General features: G+C 34.3%; 1 protein-coding gene across 1 annotated transcript; it reads right to left on the bottom strand.

Moving 5' to 3' along the window:
* Window positions 1–13,991: 13,991 nt before the first annotated feature.
* Window positions 13,992–16,837, bottom strand: LOC129303142 (dihydroflavonol 4-reductase-like). Its single transcript, XM_054942237.1, has 6 exons — window positions 16,538–16,837; window positions 16,275–16,444; window positions 15,167–15,358; window positions 14,822–14,981; window positions 14,540–14,732; window positions 13,992–14,433 (listed from the first exon to the last, which is right to left on the bottom strand). The coding sequence occupies exons 1-6, from the start codon at window positions 16,653–16,655 to the stop codon at window positions 14,247–14,249; spliced, it is 1,020 nt and encodes a 339-aa protein (XP_054798212.1). The 5' UTR covers window positions 16,656–16,837; the 3' UTR covers window positions 13,992–14,246.
* Between the last annotated feature and the right edge of the window lie 228 nt (window positions 16,838–17,065).

Below are 17,065 nucleotides of genomic sequence, written 5' to 3'. Positions count from 1 at the left end.
TACAACCCACCTTCAAATCGTTCCATGAGTTTGCAGAAGATTGAAAAGAAGAAACACCATCAACCCAGTCACAATTCAGCCAGGCATTCGAAATAAGATTTACAAAGTCAGGTTCAAGATTCCAGGCAACTTGGTATTTAAACTGGGCAGGTCTATTGGTAAGTTATGAGTAAGTACATCCAAAATGGCAATTGCTCTGTGATCTGATTTAAATTTGAGGAGATGATGCACTTTATTGTTTGGATGATTAAGTTCCCAGGATAGGTTATAGAAAGCCTAATCAAGTCGTTCTTTCACATTGTGACCCTCCCAAGTGTATTTGTCTCTAACAACTAGTAATTCAAGTAGCCCCAAGTCATTGATGCAATTATGAAAATCTAAAAGGGAAGACCAAGTTAGACCTGAACCACCAAGCTTGTCATCAACACGTAAGAATGCATTGAAGTCACCAAGCACAATCTAGTCTTCAGTAATTCGGTTATTGAGATATATGAGTGAATCCCATAAGATTTTTCTTTTATTCGAGGATGTTTCTCTATACACAACGGTAGAAAGAAATTGCTTATTTGTAGAAAAGTTAGAGATTTGACAGTGAAGTAGTTGGACATTTGAGGAGATATATTCAACATTAAAAGCATTACTATTCCACAAAATCCAAATACCACCGGCAAATCCAGTGGCTTCAAGTCTAATCCATTTATCAAAACCCAAGCGACGAACAACACAATCAGCCTTTAAACCACTAATACGTGTTTCTTGAAGACAGAGGATGTTAACTTTATACTTTTGAATAAGATCTTTAACGATACCTGAGAAAGCTTTGCATCCTGCTCCCTGACGGTTCCAAGAAATGATGATCATTAAGGTCAACTGAAAAGTAAAAAGGGTACATACTCGTTTCAGCATTTCTCTTGGTCCCAGACAGGGCTGGCAACATCCTTCTTATAATAAGTTCCTTTTGAATCAAATGAGTCAATCTTCAATTCCAATTAAGCATGTCCTTTATTCAATTTCAAGGAAGAGATAACGTTAGGTGGTTGAGGTGCAGGGGGAAGACAATTTGTTGGAGAAAGTGGTGAAGAGGAGACCGAGAAGTTAGTTTGAGGGCTAAGAATTTGTGTCACCAAATGGGTTGAGATAGGGTGAGGTAAAGAAGGGGTCGAGATAGAGATTTGCTGTATGGGGAAGGTTGGTTGAATTTCTGGTGGCTTAAGATTGACTTGGCATTCATTTTAGGCTAGAGATCCATTAACCATTACATGGGCACGTTGGTCCGCTGCTCTCTTTTCTTGTCTTTTTTTCTTTTCCCAAGAAAAGGTGTATGATGCTTCATTTCTCCCTTTCACATTAGAGATTGAGGCTGACTCATTTAGAGATGTTGGGTTGGGCCTAATATTTTCTTTTCCTTTGGGTACATAAACTCCTTTTCCTCCTTAAGTATCTTTTCCTCGCTGGTTATTTTTCAAATTTATGTCCAGCCCATTTTTACTCTGAGTTTCCTTTTTATTTGCAACCATTACCAATGCTTTTCTTGTGTTGACAGAGGTGGCCTTTCCCCTAGTAGTGTCAGGATTTAGCTGACTTATTGCATCCTTTTCTTGATCTAACTCTACAAGAATAGCATATTGTGAAGTAGTCATTTTACTATCATCTTTTTCTCCATATCCTGTATGCCTACCTCGGTACTCATGTCTGCTTTTGTAGTTGTCAGACCTCGAGAAATGAGGTTTTGTTTAGTCAGAAATGAAGTTCCAGGTGCCGTAGACTTCTTCTTCTCCAGGGAGTTTGGTCGCTGGTGTAAAAAGGGGAGGTGAACTGGTTGAGGGTGCACACTACGAGGATTGGTTCACTTTACTTGCTTTCCATGGACAGGATTCTTTTCTATGCCTATACCTTCCACAGTGGAAACAAATTAAGCCTAATCCTTCATATTCCACGTTGAACAGAGATGAAGCTAAAGATTATTCTGGGTACCAACTTTTTTCACAGATCCAGTTCAATACATATTCTTGCATATCTTTCTCTCTCTACCTTGGTCCTCTGAGCATCTGGGTCTACAATGGTATTCATATCTACTTTGATAGTTCGACCGATTCTATCTCTTAATCTCCAGATAAAACTTTTTGTGTAACAGTGAATGGGAATATTTAGAATGTGAACCCATGTTGCAATGTGTCCCAAGGGATTATGGAACGGATCAAAGTAGGGAGTCCACCTTTGAACTTGAACAAGCACACAATGTTGTGCCACTACCCATGGTCCCTGAAGGAGAACCCTTATATAGTGATGTGCCCGGTTGATTTCATCTGTAAAGCAGATGACATAGTAGTTATTTAGTAAATCAATCAGTTTAAAATCTTTTAGTTGCCAAAGTTTACTTAGTCGTTCTTTGAGCTTATGCAGAACGAATCTGGTTCCAAGTATTGTAATAACTAAGGCATTATTCCAAGGACGACACCAGTCATTGAATTCATCTTGTGAAATAAGGACTACTGGGAAGATATTCATCAGTTTTTTTAGCTCTCCCGATGGTGTAGGTATCTCCCACTGCTGGTCAAGAAGATCTGATATCAAAGGATCATCTTCCATGGCTGATGATCCATAAGCCACTCTATTGAAATCGATTCCTTTAAACCTAAGAAGAGAGTCTTTATAGGACCCTTGTTTTTGGTTCGTCGGAATACTTTGTTCTTCATCAGATTTCTGTGCATGTTCGACACAGCTTTTCGCGTCTTTTATTTTATCAGACATAATGGCATCTTCTTTGATCTCCTTCTTTGTTTTCTTCAATCGATCATCTAGTGAGAGCTCCTCAATGGGTCTATCCGGTGGCATTTTTTGATTCAGTGGTTCTTCCATTGGCGCTGCACGATTTTCAAGAGAGAGAAAAGTCAGGTCGTACGGACGATCTTTTGCTCACTCCCTTTGTTTGCTTTTCCTTTTCTTTCTTTCTTTCTTCCTTTTTTAATTTTTTGTATTTTGTTTAACGACATAAAATAGGATTTTAACCTGCTGGACTTTACTGGTTTTATTGTTGTGCTCTCACGTCGTCTTAACTTCACTGCTGAAGCAAATCGACAAATTTGGTCCACAAATATAAACGGACCAACTTTCTAGCTCTGTTCTGCCCAATAAAACTCTAACTTTATATAATATTCAGTTTATTCGCCCAGCAAAGAACTAGACAAGGCATAGGAAAAAAAAAGAAAAAACGAATGGGTTATTGGTTTGACTGGCCAATTGCGACTTTTCTATATTTTTTTGACTTTTCACATGCAAATTTGGGATCCCCTTTGGACAATCAAAATCTCACCAAAGTTTTTCCTTCCCTCTTGAGAATGCTTAAACAAATGTATTCCAACAAAAGATGTTCTTGCTCTACAAGTCAACATCATATTCTTAACAACAACTATTGTGTCTTTGGATGTGATGCTTATGAATTTCTCAAACATGTGTTCATGCACGCAATTCCTCCAGAGCGGTCTGGTTTAGAATTAGAACTAGATTTATGGCCGTGCGACTTGCGAAAATATTTTAGTTTTTGAGAATAAAAATAAATATCAATATTAAAAAATTATTTTAATATCCTTAAAGTAAAATACATCATTTTTCCCTTTATTTTATCTTAATTATAAATATTTTTTATTTTAAAAATTTATACGAATTCCTCTTAAAATCAATAGTTAAGAGTTATAAAATATGAATATACCTTCTACTTTTAAGTTTTTACTTTCACTTATCTAATCACTAACTGATAAATACTATTCATGATATATTCTTTTAAATTTTTATTTATATTTTAAATTTATTAGTCATACAAACTAATTTATTCAGTATTTTTTTAAAAAAATTAAATATATACTCCATCTTTTAAAAAATGCAAGATATTGTTAATCAAATTTCACCCCAATAAAGTAGTTACTTGTCTTCAAAATAACACTATCTTTCTATACTTACTATTTAATTGGGTGTTTCACACTAAAATAAATATGAAATAATTTATTCATTATGGACATTTTTGAAAAAAAATTAATGATTACACCTTTAAATACTAAAAATAATTTATATTTTTTAACATCCAACTCTTAAAAAATAACTCCTAAAAATGAATGGAATACGTTTAGTAAGGCAATATTTCAAACACGTATATGCAAGTAAGAATAATGTTATGAAAACTAGACTAGTCATTGAATCATTCATGGTTCAATGGTTTGACCGCAGTCTAAACTGAGGTCTAATTGGTCATAAATAATTTAATATATTTTAAATATTATATATTTAAAATAGAAAAAAATAATCATATATAGTAAGAAACATGAATATGTAAATTTTAAACAAGATAATTTATAATTTATGACATCATTTTCATCCAAAATATATATAATTATTTCATAATTTATAATTTATAACTTTAACATATATACGTGTATACATAATTTATACATATTTCTTGTATTTTTTTTTCATTTCATTATGCTTATTGGGTATAAATATGTATAGATTATACTTTAGAAATATAAATTAAAAATAAAAAAGTAATATGGCTGATTCAACCGGCTTTTTCACCAGTTTTGGCCAGTTAGCAACCGATTCATGAGTAGTTTGCAAGGAAGATGACTTTTAGGTGTGACCGAACCGAACCTATGACCGATTCTCGATTCAGTCAATCAGACCAGCTGGTCCGCTTTGATTCTAATAACAATGAGTAATACAATGATTGTAAAAAACAAATTAGGTGTGCAGTGGAAGATAAATTTATTAATATTGCACAATTAATCCCATAATTTTTGTTGCTCAAACTTGAGGCATATAATTACATTAATATTTTTCATAGGTGTTCAAATCATAATCAACTTTTACATGTAAATAATAAAATAATAGATTTTTATTCCTTATGTATTCAAAAAATATAAGCAAAAACTTGTTCTATACATGCTCACACAAATTATTTTAATTCGTTACCCTATGTTAGTAATAAATATTCCCTCCATTAAAAAATATAAAGTATTTTTCACTTAATCTCACCACAATAAAATAATTACTTATTTTTAAATTAATTTTATTTTTTTATATTTATCTCTATATAATAGGATGTTTCACTATAAAATTAATATAAATTAATTTATTTAATAGGGACACTTTTGAAAAAAAAAGCAATAATTACACCGTTTTTTGCCAGTAGATTATACCTTAAAAGATTAAAAATACTTTATATTTTTAAAAATTAAACTCCTTAAAAAATGTCTTACCTTTTTTAATGGATGGAGTATATAATTATATAATGCCTATTATTTTACTAAAAGTATTATATTTACTATTAATTTTTAGTATAAAATCCTACATGATTTCTTAAAATATAAAAACTTTATTTTTTTTACACTTAGTTTAAATTTTTAAAATTTATAATTGTAGATCCCACTCATATTTTTTAATGGTAGGTCCTACACACTATTTTTTTAAACCACACTACTTTAATTTTTTAAAAATCAAATTTATTAAAATATTACATTCCTTCTATTACCTTTAAAGCCTCAAGTTATATCGAGTTTAAAATATCTGAACATATAAAAAATTTATAGTCAAACCTAACTCTTAACGCACTTGACTTTTGAGTTTATTTATGCTGGTTTAACTATCCCACATTATTAAAAATTATTTTTTTATTTTTCTCTTTGCTAAGTCCATACATTGCGTCTTTGAATATATTTTTTTTGGCCCATTTATATATTTAATTTTTTAAAAAGTTTTAAAATAAATACATTTAAATAATAAAAAATTAATTTCTTGGTAACTTAAATGATTTTTGAACAATATTTATATTTAAATGAGGGTACTTTGGCTCAACACACATGACTTAATGGTCAACTAGTTATTAAATGAATAAAAATAAAATTTTAAAAATAAAAGAAGGGTTTGTATTTTATAACCATCCATACTAAAAAATATTTATATAAGTTTAAAAAAATGAAAGAGAGGTATTATTAATTAAGATAAAATATTTTTCTCATTTTTAAGTATAACTTTCGTGTGCACCATGCTCATTTGAAGAAAGAAGGAAAGAAACAGAGAAAGAAAACGTTAGATTTGTAACAATTTTTTTTTTCAAATGAAAAGGTCGGATGTTACTGTAGATATACAATACCATCCGACAGTGTTATAATATACTAGATTAAAAAAGGAAAAGATTGAGGGCATTTTTGGTAAATCACTATTTATTTACTGTTCATCCAAAAAATTTAAATTTATATGGATATAAATTATTTCTTTCAAAATAGACCCTAGTCACCCTACCAAGTGCCAACCACACTGTCGTGGTCTCTTGGGTAAAGGAATCTTTCCAACTTTGTACACTAAAAGATCAATATAAGATAATCAGTATCATTATCGATCTGCATGATACTTTTTTATTTTTATTTATAAATTATTTTTAATATATTTTTTTATAATTAAAAAAATTTTAAATCTCATTAATTTTATTTTAAAATTTAATAAGTTTTTATCTTTACTTTTAATAAATATTCTTAAATTTTATTATTGATATCTTTATTTAAAATATTTAATAAAGATAAAAATGTAAATAGGTATATTAAAAATTGACAAATGCCTCGTGAATAAGATAAAAAAATTTCTTCCCTACCTCTATCCTATAAATAAGAACGGGAGAGTATCTAGAATGCATTCATAGAGGAAAGTCACGATCTCCCCTCGTCACGTTTTCCTCCGCCATTACTACGTACTAAATCACTAGCCAGCTTTAATCTTCTTCATATTCCTTTACCTATGCCATCAAATGAGGAGAATTCTTCTCCTTGTCGTCCTATTAGGTCCCAGTATTAGATATTCAAAGATTATTCTTATTAAGGTTCATCTAAAGGCTCAGTCCCCCAAGTGGATGTCTCAGGCTTCAACACAATTTTCTGACAAGCATCAAGGCTATTCTCCGTCTAGTGTTAACCTGGATTTCAGAAAAGTTAAGTGAAGGGAGAATTAAAAAATTGTAATCTTCATATTTTTTGTCACAATAAAAAGGTTTATATCTTTCTTTCCTTTTAAATCCAGGTGTTCCCTGTTGAGAAATTTAACCACTGACAAGATTTTTAATGAACTCGTTATTTCTGTTTGTAAGTAGTCCTCCTTCAAACCTTTCTTTCGAAAGCAGGCCTCTGCTTGTACTCCTACCTTTTAATTAATTAAATGAGTTAAAATTTATTTTTACTTTCAAACTAAACCCTCAAAAACATTTAGTGTCCTAAACCTCACTTTCATACATTCTTCCCCTTAAAAGTAACAAAAATGGATCATTTTTACCCCTACTATTAATTTTAGCTAAGTTGACCGTTAACTTTCTTTTTTGACCAAAAAAAATTACACAAGCATCCAACTCAGCGAATGACTTAGATTTTCAAAAAAAAATATATATATATATATATATATATATCACTCTCTCTCCCCTCAATCCCAGCAAACGGATTAGGCAAAAGATGTGTCGGCCTTGTGACCCACAAGCCACTCCGTGTGGTTCAAAAAGGAGATGACAGAGATAGAGAACTCAATGGTTCGCCCAAACAAGCAGACCAATATTCAATATGAACTCTAAATTTGCTTCCAATTCCATGTCTACCGGTCTTGCGCCTCCACCTACGTCATATCTCCCGATGGTTGGTATCCTTTGTGATGATATTGGTGCAGCCTCTTACACTATTGAGACTGCATCCCAATCTCATTTCTGGGCACTAACAGATTCTACAAAAGAGACCCAAATGCAAGCGCTGGAGAACCCAACAGAGGAAGCCAAGAACAGAGACTACCGAGCAAAAGAGAGAAAAAATGAAATCACCATATCTTGAACCCCCACGTTCATCTCCTCTGCGTTAGTTTCTTAAAATCATCCCCAAAACATAACCTCGAGAAATCAAAGACCCAAGAAGCAAAAATCAACATCCAATCTAGAATAGAGTAAATCTATTAACAAACAACCTGAGAAAAATTCAATAAAACCTGTGGTACAACGTGAGAAGGTGAAATCGGGATCACCAGATATTCAATTTACTGAGCAAAAACAAAAATGAAATGGAAACCTAGCCTCTGTCTGTTTTCATCACACCACCGTGACCGAAGACCAGCCTTGTTAGTTTTCATCATGCCGCACAGATCAGAGCCCTATCGTCGCTACTTCTGCACCCGTTCAAGTAGCCGGGTTCGTCGTGAACTGGTCCTCTACTGTGTTGCCCGCTACTGTCGCGCTTGTCTTGGAGTCGAACTTCTATGCCTCCACTCCATCTCATCTCATCTCGACGATGGAAGATCTAGTGCAGCGGCGCTCCATTGAAGATCTGGCTTAGACTCCCTCTAGTTCAACTCTGAGACAAGCTGGAGATAGTTGTGTCGGTGGTCAATCCTCCACCGAGGGAGGAGAGAGGGCAGACAATTTTTTTTTTAAAAAAAAAATCTGACTCAGCTGCCATGCAGATGAACGCGGCACATGTAAATTTCCACATATGCAATTTTGGTCAAACAAACGGTCAGACGTTTCCTCTTTTCACGGCAAGGGCAGATTTGAGCCATTTTTGCAGCTTTGAGGGGAAGAATGTGCCTGAGTAAAGACACTAGATGCACCTGGAGGTATAGTTTGAGGGTTAAAATTTGGGCTAATTTGAGCCATTTTTGTAACTTTAAAGGGAAGAATGTACAAAAGACACTAGACGCACCTTGAGGTATAGTTTGAGAATAAAACTAAACTTTAACCCTGATTAAACTGTGAAAAACATTAACAATTTCATATTTAATATTAAGTTATGAAATTTATTATTAATAACTCCTTTTTAATACTGTATGTGCTACAGATTTTATTTTAATATATAAAATTAAAAAATTGTCAGTTTAATTGCAACAAATTTAATCATAATCAAGCTGACAAAGCCTTAAACTAGAATTTCACTTTTCAAAACAATACTGCAAATACACTTTGCAAGAGTTTATTGAAGGATCCTTTCAATGAATCAAAAGTTCGGGCGGCCCTCCAACTTCTCCATCGTCACTTCGTCAGCTGACACGGTAACGCTATAACAGGCACAGCAATGTAATTGTATAATTCCTTAAAACATTTTAAAAGTTTTTTTATTGAAATTGGGACATTACCAAACTGATAATTTTTCTTCAAGAACGTTTCATTAAAAAAAATTTAATAATTAATGGTGATATCAATGACAGCATATGCAACTAAAATCTCATATCAGCCCGGTTCCTTTACAAACCAATATTAAGACTTTTCTTATGTTACGTTTGGATGTATATAAATTTAAAACAACAACAACAACAACAAGCCTTTATCCCACTAGGTGGGTCGGCTACATGGATTGCAAGACGCCATTGTGCTCTATCATTTATCAAACTTTTAGGAATATTACTAATTAAGAGATCGCATTCAACATGTATATAAATTTAAATTTAAATCAAATTTATTATTTAGATAATTAGAAATATATGGATTCCTACCTCAGGCTCTTTATCATTTAAAATTTTTTATAAATCTATGTTATTTCAATTTTTTATGAAAGCTTCTCTCTTATTTCACGTTTATTCATTGACTTTTCTGCCTTCTCAATTTCAACATTGTCGATCGAGACTGGACAATTGGCATTGATTAGGATCAAACCACTAGCACCAATCTAGATTTGATGGCCAACTTTAACCAGGATTGGACCACAAGTGCCGACTGGGACTAGATGACTAATGCCAATCAAGATTGAATGGTCATCTTTGATTGAGATCGAACTACTAGTTTGACTAGGACAGGGCAGTGGCTTTCCATTGAGGCAATGTAACATCTTAAAAATTAATTTCCTGACAATTAATTTAATTAATGATGATTAAGTAAAAGTTGTGTGCAGTCAAAAGGACTAATGAGTGTCTTTGGTGAGAATTTTAGGTATAAATATGGATCCAAGGTGAGATTAGGTCACTTGGACATTAAAAGTGAAAAAAAATCTCCATGCCACATGTCGCAACGCGTGCATGGTGTACTGTGGCACAAAAGGCCAGAACAAGTAGAGTGGTCATCTCTATATCACACACCGCGACGCACGATATGCGTTTTGTGGAAATAAGACGGGAATATGAAGCAAAAAACAAAGAAAGGAAAAGAGGGATCAGGAGAGACACAAAGAGGACGAAGAGGGATTTGCTAAGGCTTCAATTCCAAAAAGATTGGAGGTGAGCCATCTAACCTTATGAGTAAGTCCCCTCGTCTCTTCTTCTCCCTTTCCAACCAATTTTTCTCATGTTTTGAGAGTTAAGGCTTTGTGATAGTAGTGATTTTCGGTCCCTATAAGTTTTAAGTTTGAACTCATTGACTCAAATGAAGTTAATAGGAGTTGTTTTGAGCATTTAAATCTAAAAATTGTGGGCTTTGACATTTTTGGTTAGTGAGCATCATTAATATCCCAAAATGAGCTATTAATGTGGGGTTTTTTAGATGGTTGGAAGTCATCAATGACAATATGAGAATTTAATAAAACTATATAATGCTAAAGAGAGTTAACGCACCTAATAGGTAAGCTTAAATGTGAGAAATAAGGGCATTGGATATTTTAAAATGGAAAATAAGAGTTGAAAGTATTTGTAGCAATGTTAATTGAGTTTGAACTTAATTAATTATAGATTAATCATTCGACCACCACTTTAGGCTTGAAAAGCAAGGTTGGAAGCATATATTGAGAGGTAAATTTTTGACCTCTTAAAGGTTTGAGGTAACTAATGGAACTCTATTTTAGGTAATTGTTTGTTAATCGAGTTTCTAATGTGAAAAATGATTTATTTCAATATGAGATTGAAATTGTAAATGTGAAAGCATACTATGAATCATATGTTAGTATGATAATCTTCATCTTACATAAATGTGAAAATGAATGTGAAATGAGTTTCAAAAATAGGAATGCATATTGAAATGAGATGTTTATTATGGGTGAAATGATTGTAATATGCTTGTGTTAACATGTGGGGATTATATGTGAGGCTAAATGGGAATTTGGAATGTGTTGTGGAATATAGAGTTGAAAAGGAGAATAATTGTAAATGTGACATTGATGCTTACTTGGATAGCATCTTATCTTAAGCCTAATATGTTAATTTTGAATAAATGAAATTATGAAATTAGTAAGCACTGTATAGTGCATGATCGTTTCGTGGGAGTTCGCCTAAGAAAGAGAAGTAGATAAAATTCATATGGTACTTATAGGTTATGGCTACCTTTCGATGCACGAAGGCATAGCCTTGTCCCACAGTTTGTTGAAGGACTGTCCCATATTTTGTTAAGAGACTAAAATATAGCTATCTCTACCTGTTTATCAAGGAGGCTAGTTTAGGATATACAACACCCCAGAGACTTGAGAATAGGGAAAGCCATGGTCTAACAGTGAGTTCACACCTCATAATTAGTAAGCTTGGGTGGTCCAGTCACACAGACAGAGCCTTGTTAGATGTTATAGCCCACGGTTTCAATTGAAAAATATAAAGAGAATATAAGGTGAAATTGATCATACATATGTGAGCTTGGGTGGTCCAATCACACAGACAGAGCCTTGTTAGATGTTATAGCCTACGATTTCAGTTAGAAAATATAAGGAGAATATAAGGTGGAATTGATCATACATATGTGTTTATCTAGCGTATTTCATGATTGTTAAGTTTGTAGCAAGTTATGATAGCGAATGTGACATTGTCACATGGTTAACTAAATTGTGGCAATAAGCAGGAAACTAATGAACTGGGTCATTATCACATGTATGTGTGTCTTATGGCAATGCACCCTGTTATTTGAGGTGAGAAATATGAAAATAAATTAAATTGTGAAATTTTAACTTGTATCATTTGTAAGTTGATATCTTTAAGTAATCAACACACTCCTATGTGTTTATATCAATTGATATATAACTACATAGGGTAGATGTACCTTAGTTACTGAGTATCTTGACTCACCCCTCTTTTTCAATATTTTACAGGCTCCAACTCTAGTGTAGAAAAGGGAAAGACTCTGAAGGCTTAGGAATTCAAAAAATTCCTACTATAAAGCATCCCCATTTTATTTATTTCATGTGACGCATTAGATATTGCCAATTAGGTTATATCTTGCATACACTTATACTTATGGATATTTATGATTTTCAAAATGTATTTTGGGCCCTGGGATATTGTTTATAAGTTGTTTAATTGTTCATTAAGGCCAAAATACTAATATAAATATAAGGTTGTTGATTTGATTTTAATTGTGGATGTTAATTAGAAAATGCAATGCTAAAAATCTCCCCCTCTGTTTTTGATATGAAAGGAATTTATGAGTAAAAATTTAAAATGATTGAAATTATGTGCATGTGATGTGTTATACAGGTAGTTTTAAATTCATTAAGTATAGTTTGGGTGTTAGGAATAGCTTTTGGCACATGTGTGGGGTTTTGAACATTATTGAGTTGTGAAAATTGTGAAAATAGTTGAAAATGTATTTGGATATCTAACTTTTTTTTTTGTGATATAATTTGGAAGGAAAGCCTATTCCATTTATTAGTTCATGAAAAAAGCTTTTCGTAAATACCTAAATCATTTCATTTGAATGTCAGAAGAAGAATTGAGACACGTCAAAAGTTGCTCGAAATTGCTATCAAATGACAACAAAGTTGTTGTCAAAAGCGTGCAACATGCCACGGCACATGGAGCTTGTGCCATGGCGTGTGGCATAACGCAAGACAGTTGCAGCACATATGCTCATGTCACGGGCTCACAACGCACTATCATGCTTCTTAATTCTTGATATTTTCAAATTAGTTTTGAGTCTTTTCACTCTTCCGAGATATCTCATACTTTCAAAATATTATTTTACTCTGATTGAAAGTTTTATAAATAATTTTGAATTATTTTTAAACTATGAAAACTTATAATCTTTTTTCTATAATTTAAAAACTTGATAATCTAATTTAGGTCAATCCAAAGATTATCTTGAATTTAATTGCTAAATGTAATTAGGCAAGGGAGATATTTGAAACCACACGACAACTTCAACCAAGATTGGATTGTCAGCACCGATCGAGATCGAACCGCCGATGCTAACCAGGAATAGTTGGTCGGCATTGACCAAGACCAAACAGCCAATTTCAACTGGGACCAAATGGCAGGTGCCAACCAAGATCGAAAGACGACCTTCCACAACGACTACAAGATTGATTTCGACCAAGACTGGATCATTAGCAGTGATTGGGATTAGACTGTAGATACCAACCAAGACCAATGGCCATCTTCAACCAAGACTAGAAGGCCATGCATGACTAACTTCGATCAGGATTGGATTGCCAACCTTGATTAGGATTTGACAGCTAACTTTGACCTACAGACTGCTGCCACTATCCCGTGGTGATCCATCTTATCCAATCGATGTTAGTTTGCCATCACCGTTACTGTCCAACACTGATTTATGATCACTATCTTTGATCTGTTTATCATTCGGTGCCAAACACCATTATTAACAGTGAATGGTCTGGTGACATCATCCAAGTACAATCCATAAACCTCAGACTGTTGTAATTGTTCCATCCTAATTCATAAATGTTGTTCAGGATCAAACCGCAAACATTAATCAAGACTAAATTGCTATTGCAGATCAAGACTACACCACTAATGTCGTTCAAATTCGTACATTCATAGTCGACCTAGATTGTTCCACTACCCATGATCTAGACTAGACCTCCTACGTTTTCTGCGTTGTCTTTAAATTCAAATATAAAATTTAAAATTTTATTTAAGATCCAAACAAAAGATTTTAATATTAAAATTTATAATTTTTTATATCATCCAAACAAATAATTTAAAATATATGAATTTTAAATGTAAAATTTTCAATTCAAATTCACCAATCCAAACATAGCCTTATTGCTTTGGTATGCTTGCCATAGCCAATCAACTCCAAAATCCAAATTCACAGTGCGGAGAGATCTAAACAAGTGACAAAATCAAGAAAAGATCCGATCTCCGAAGAGTAAAATTGAGCAAGAGAAATACACAAAGTTGCATCGAGTAATGTGGAACGAATCCAAGCGTTAGACGAAGACAACAACAGTTTCTTCGTGTCCTAAGCCATTCTTATTTTCGGAACCACCCCACACACACACACTCTCATATCCCAAACCATAATTTAGAATACCAAAAACTGAATAGAAGAACCAAGACTACTGCGAACACGCCACGAGGGTACATATCCCAAATCATTTCTGATCAGCGGCGCCATTGACAGGGATTTCTGCAGGCTTAGGAAGAAGCCCTTTCTCTCTACAGGTATCAACAGCTGCGGTGAACATGTCCTCTAAGCTGTATTTAAATTGGAATCCCAAATCTTTTATCTTCTTGGAAGAAAAGCGGATAATCTCCAACTCATCTGGTATATTCTTAAACCTACAAAACGATTCACGTTCACAATTAGCCCAGCAATGTCCATCGATTCATTCACGCTTGCAAATGAATCATAGTTAACTACAGAAAGAGTGGGGGAAGGCTATACTTGGTGGGGATATTGTATTCTGGGTATTTTTGACTAAGCATTCTTGCAACGTCATGAATGGTGGCATCATGGGAAGAGCACATGTATCTTCCTTTTGCTTCAGGATGCTCTAACAAGAATATATGACCCATACAAAGGTCATCTAAGTGAACAAATTGGCCCTGCTTTATGATTGAATAATGCGCTTCATTCCCTACAATTATAGGATATACATTAAGTTAAAATATGTACTGTGAGTGATGGCGAGGCTGAAATTAAATAAAAGCAAAATATTAGATGTACCGGTGATGAGAGAAAGGCCGGTAATAAGACTAGGAGGCATTGAATCCATGAGAAACGGGCCAACCACGAGAGGAGGAATTATAGAGATGAAATCCATGCTATGCTCTTCGGCAAACTTCCATGCCTCTTGCTCTGCAAGCGTCTTTGAAACGAAATACATCTGCAAGATATTTGGTTTTGTAAATGCTTGGGATAATCTATCTCAGATGTCCAAGAGGGAAGCAATCCAGGCACGAATAAAAAGTAGATGGTTTTGTAAATGCTTGGGATAATCTATCTCAGATGTCCAAGAGGGAAGCAATCCAGGCGCGAATAAAAAGTAGAGGAAGAGGAGAAAGCACTAACCCAACCAGTCATCTTTACTCTGCGACAGAACTCGACATCACTCCAGCAAGTCTCGTCGAACACAGGTTTTTGGTGCTCCGTGACATCAACGGTTCCGGCGGAGGATGTGAATATCAATCTTCTAGTTTTGGCCTTGAGGCATGCTTTCATGATGCTTATTAAACCATTGATCGTTGGTTTTATCACTTCATTCTACAACATCCCAATCAAAGTCAAATTGTTTAAACACGTGATCAATGATATTTCCATCAAGTCATTTATGTGCACTAGGACAATTGAATGCCCCTTGCGCGTGCCAATTATCAATGGTTAGAAAATTCTGTTTCAAATATTAAGGGGAATAACAATTAGGTCACGTATCAAAGTATTTTGAACCGTAATCACTTTCCATGAGCCTACTTCAGAACTTCTTGAGCTTCTCAGGCGTGTGGTATTTGTCCTCGATTTTTATTCCGCCTTGGACTATTGAAAATTTCAAGGATCGCCAACGCAACACACATTATCTTCTCTTAATTTTGTCCATATCCTCACTTAGATTTTTTTTCATCTAATCAGTAGAATGTCCGGAATGTACGTTTTCCGCGAGCTAATTCAGTAGTAATTAATGTAAAGATGTTACGGGATACGAATTTGCTGACTTTCTTAAAACTCTCATCAACTCAGTTATTTAAATTAGACTAGCCTGAACTCGTAGGCCCCAGGAGGTTGAATTCTGTGCCCACTATCCACACAAGATTTCGATTTTTTAGAAAATAATTTGAATTTAAATAAAATCAAATTAATGATTTAAAAAAACGAACAAACACATAAACACAGTAAACAAACTCACAGATTTTGCTTGTTACAATAGATGGATTGTATGTTAGAAAAAAAACAGATAATTGGGTGGCTTCTTTTAATTTCTTAGTCCAGTCAGAATAGCACTGTATAAATTAAAGAAAATCTTACACCGTGACTGCGTGAGTTATAATATAGATTATACGCGTGCGACTAGTTTTTCACACAAGCAAGATGCAGAAGCTAAGTTCATGTTGCTTAGTTACATATGCAGAGGAAAAAAACAAAGTGAATAGTCTGTGCGCGCGAGCGCGCACGTGTATATACCTACCTCAGGATCTTTGGATTCGAAATCCATAGGAGTGGCGACATGGAAAACTGCGGCACAGCCGTTGATGGCGTCGTCGAAGCTTCCCTCGTGGGCAAGATCGGCCTTCCACAGAGTAAGTTGCACGTCGGCTTTTGGCAGCTTCAGCAAATGCTTCACCTTCTTCACGTTACCTGCGCATCGAATCAAACGAATGGATGAACAAAGGTGTCACGATTCATGAATATGAATTGAACGATGATGATGAGAGCGGGGAGGAATGGAACCAGGGTCGCGCACGGTGGCCCGAACAGTGTAGCCGCGCTCCAGCAGTCTCATGACGAGCCACGAACCGATGAAGCCGGATGCCCCGGTGACACAAACGGTCTCCGACACTGAACCCATATGATTCTCCTTCACTCACTCTCTCTTTCGGTGTTAAGTTATATATTGGGAACGAAAAGTCAATTGAAGGTTAAGGATGGTACATATATATATGTGTGTGTGTATGGATTGAAAAGGCAGGGCTTTATAGAGATGGAGTCGTTATAGTGTGAAGTTGAGCGGAGTGGAATAGATAAAGACTGTCGGTCTCTCTTACCAAAACAAATGCTCTGGGTTCGGATGCTCTTTTCGTCACGTGTTCACCAGAAGGTTAGTTATGCCCCTTTGTGTTAGGTGCCTGCCTGCGGACTTGCGGTTCCTAGTTAGTCCTTCTCCCCATCTGTATTATTTACTTCTCTGATTTTATTTCCGGGACGGGGAAAATGTTAATTTTGATCTTATTTATAATTTAATTTATTATTTTTTTAATA

The sequence above is a fragment of the Prosopis cineraria genome, unplaced genomic scaffold (assembly GCF_029017545.1).
Source record: "Prosopis cineraria cultivar Desert tree isolate PC_DT_omini unplaced genomic scaffold, ASM2901754v1 PC2, whole genome shotgun sequence".
Taxonomy (NCBI): domain Eukaryota; kingdom Viridiplantae; phylum Streptophyta; class Magnoliopsida; order Fabales; family Fabaceae; genus Prosopis; species Prosopis cineraria.
This window is presented reverse-complemented; position numbering and strand designations above follow the sequence as displayed.

Coding starts and splice junctions, on each gene's coding strand:
- LOC129303142 (XM_054942237.1), bottom strand. CDS start 16,655: ATGGGTTCAGTGTCGGAGACCGTTTGTGTCACCGGGGCATCCGGCTTC. Junction 15,359..16,274: donor TCGAATCCAAAGATCCTGAG/GTAGGTATATAC, acceptor GGGATGTTGTAG/AATGAAGTGATAAAACCAAC. Junction 14,982..15,166: donor GAGTAAAGATGACTGGTTGG/GTTAGTGCTTTC, acceptor AATATCTTGCAG/ATGTATTTCGTTTCAAAGAC.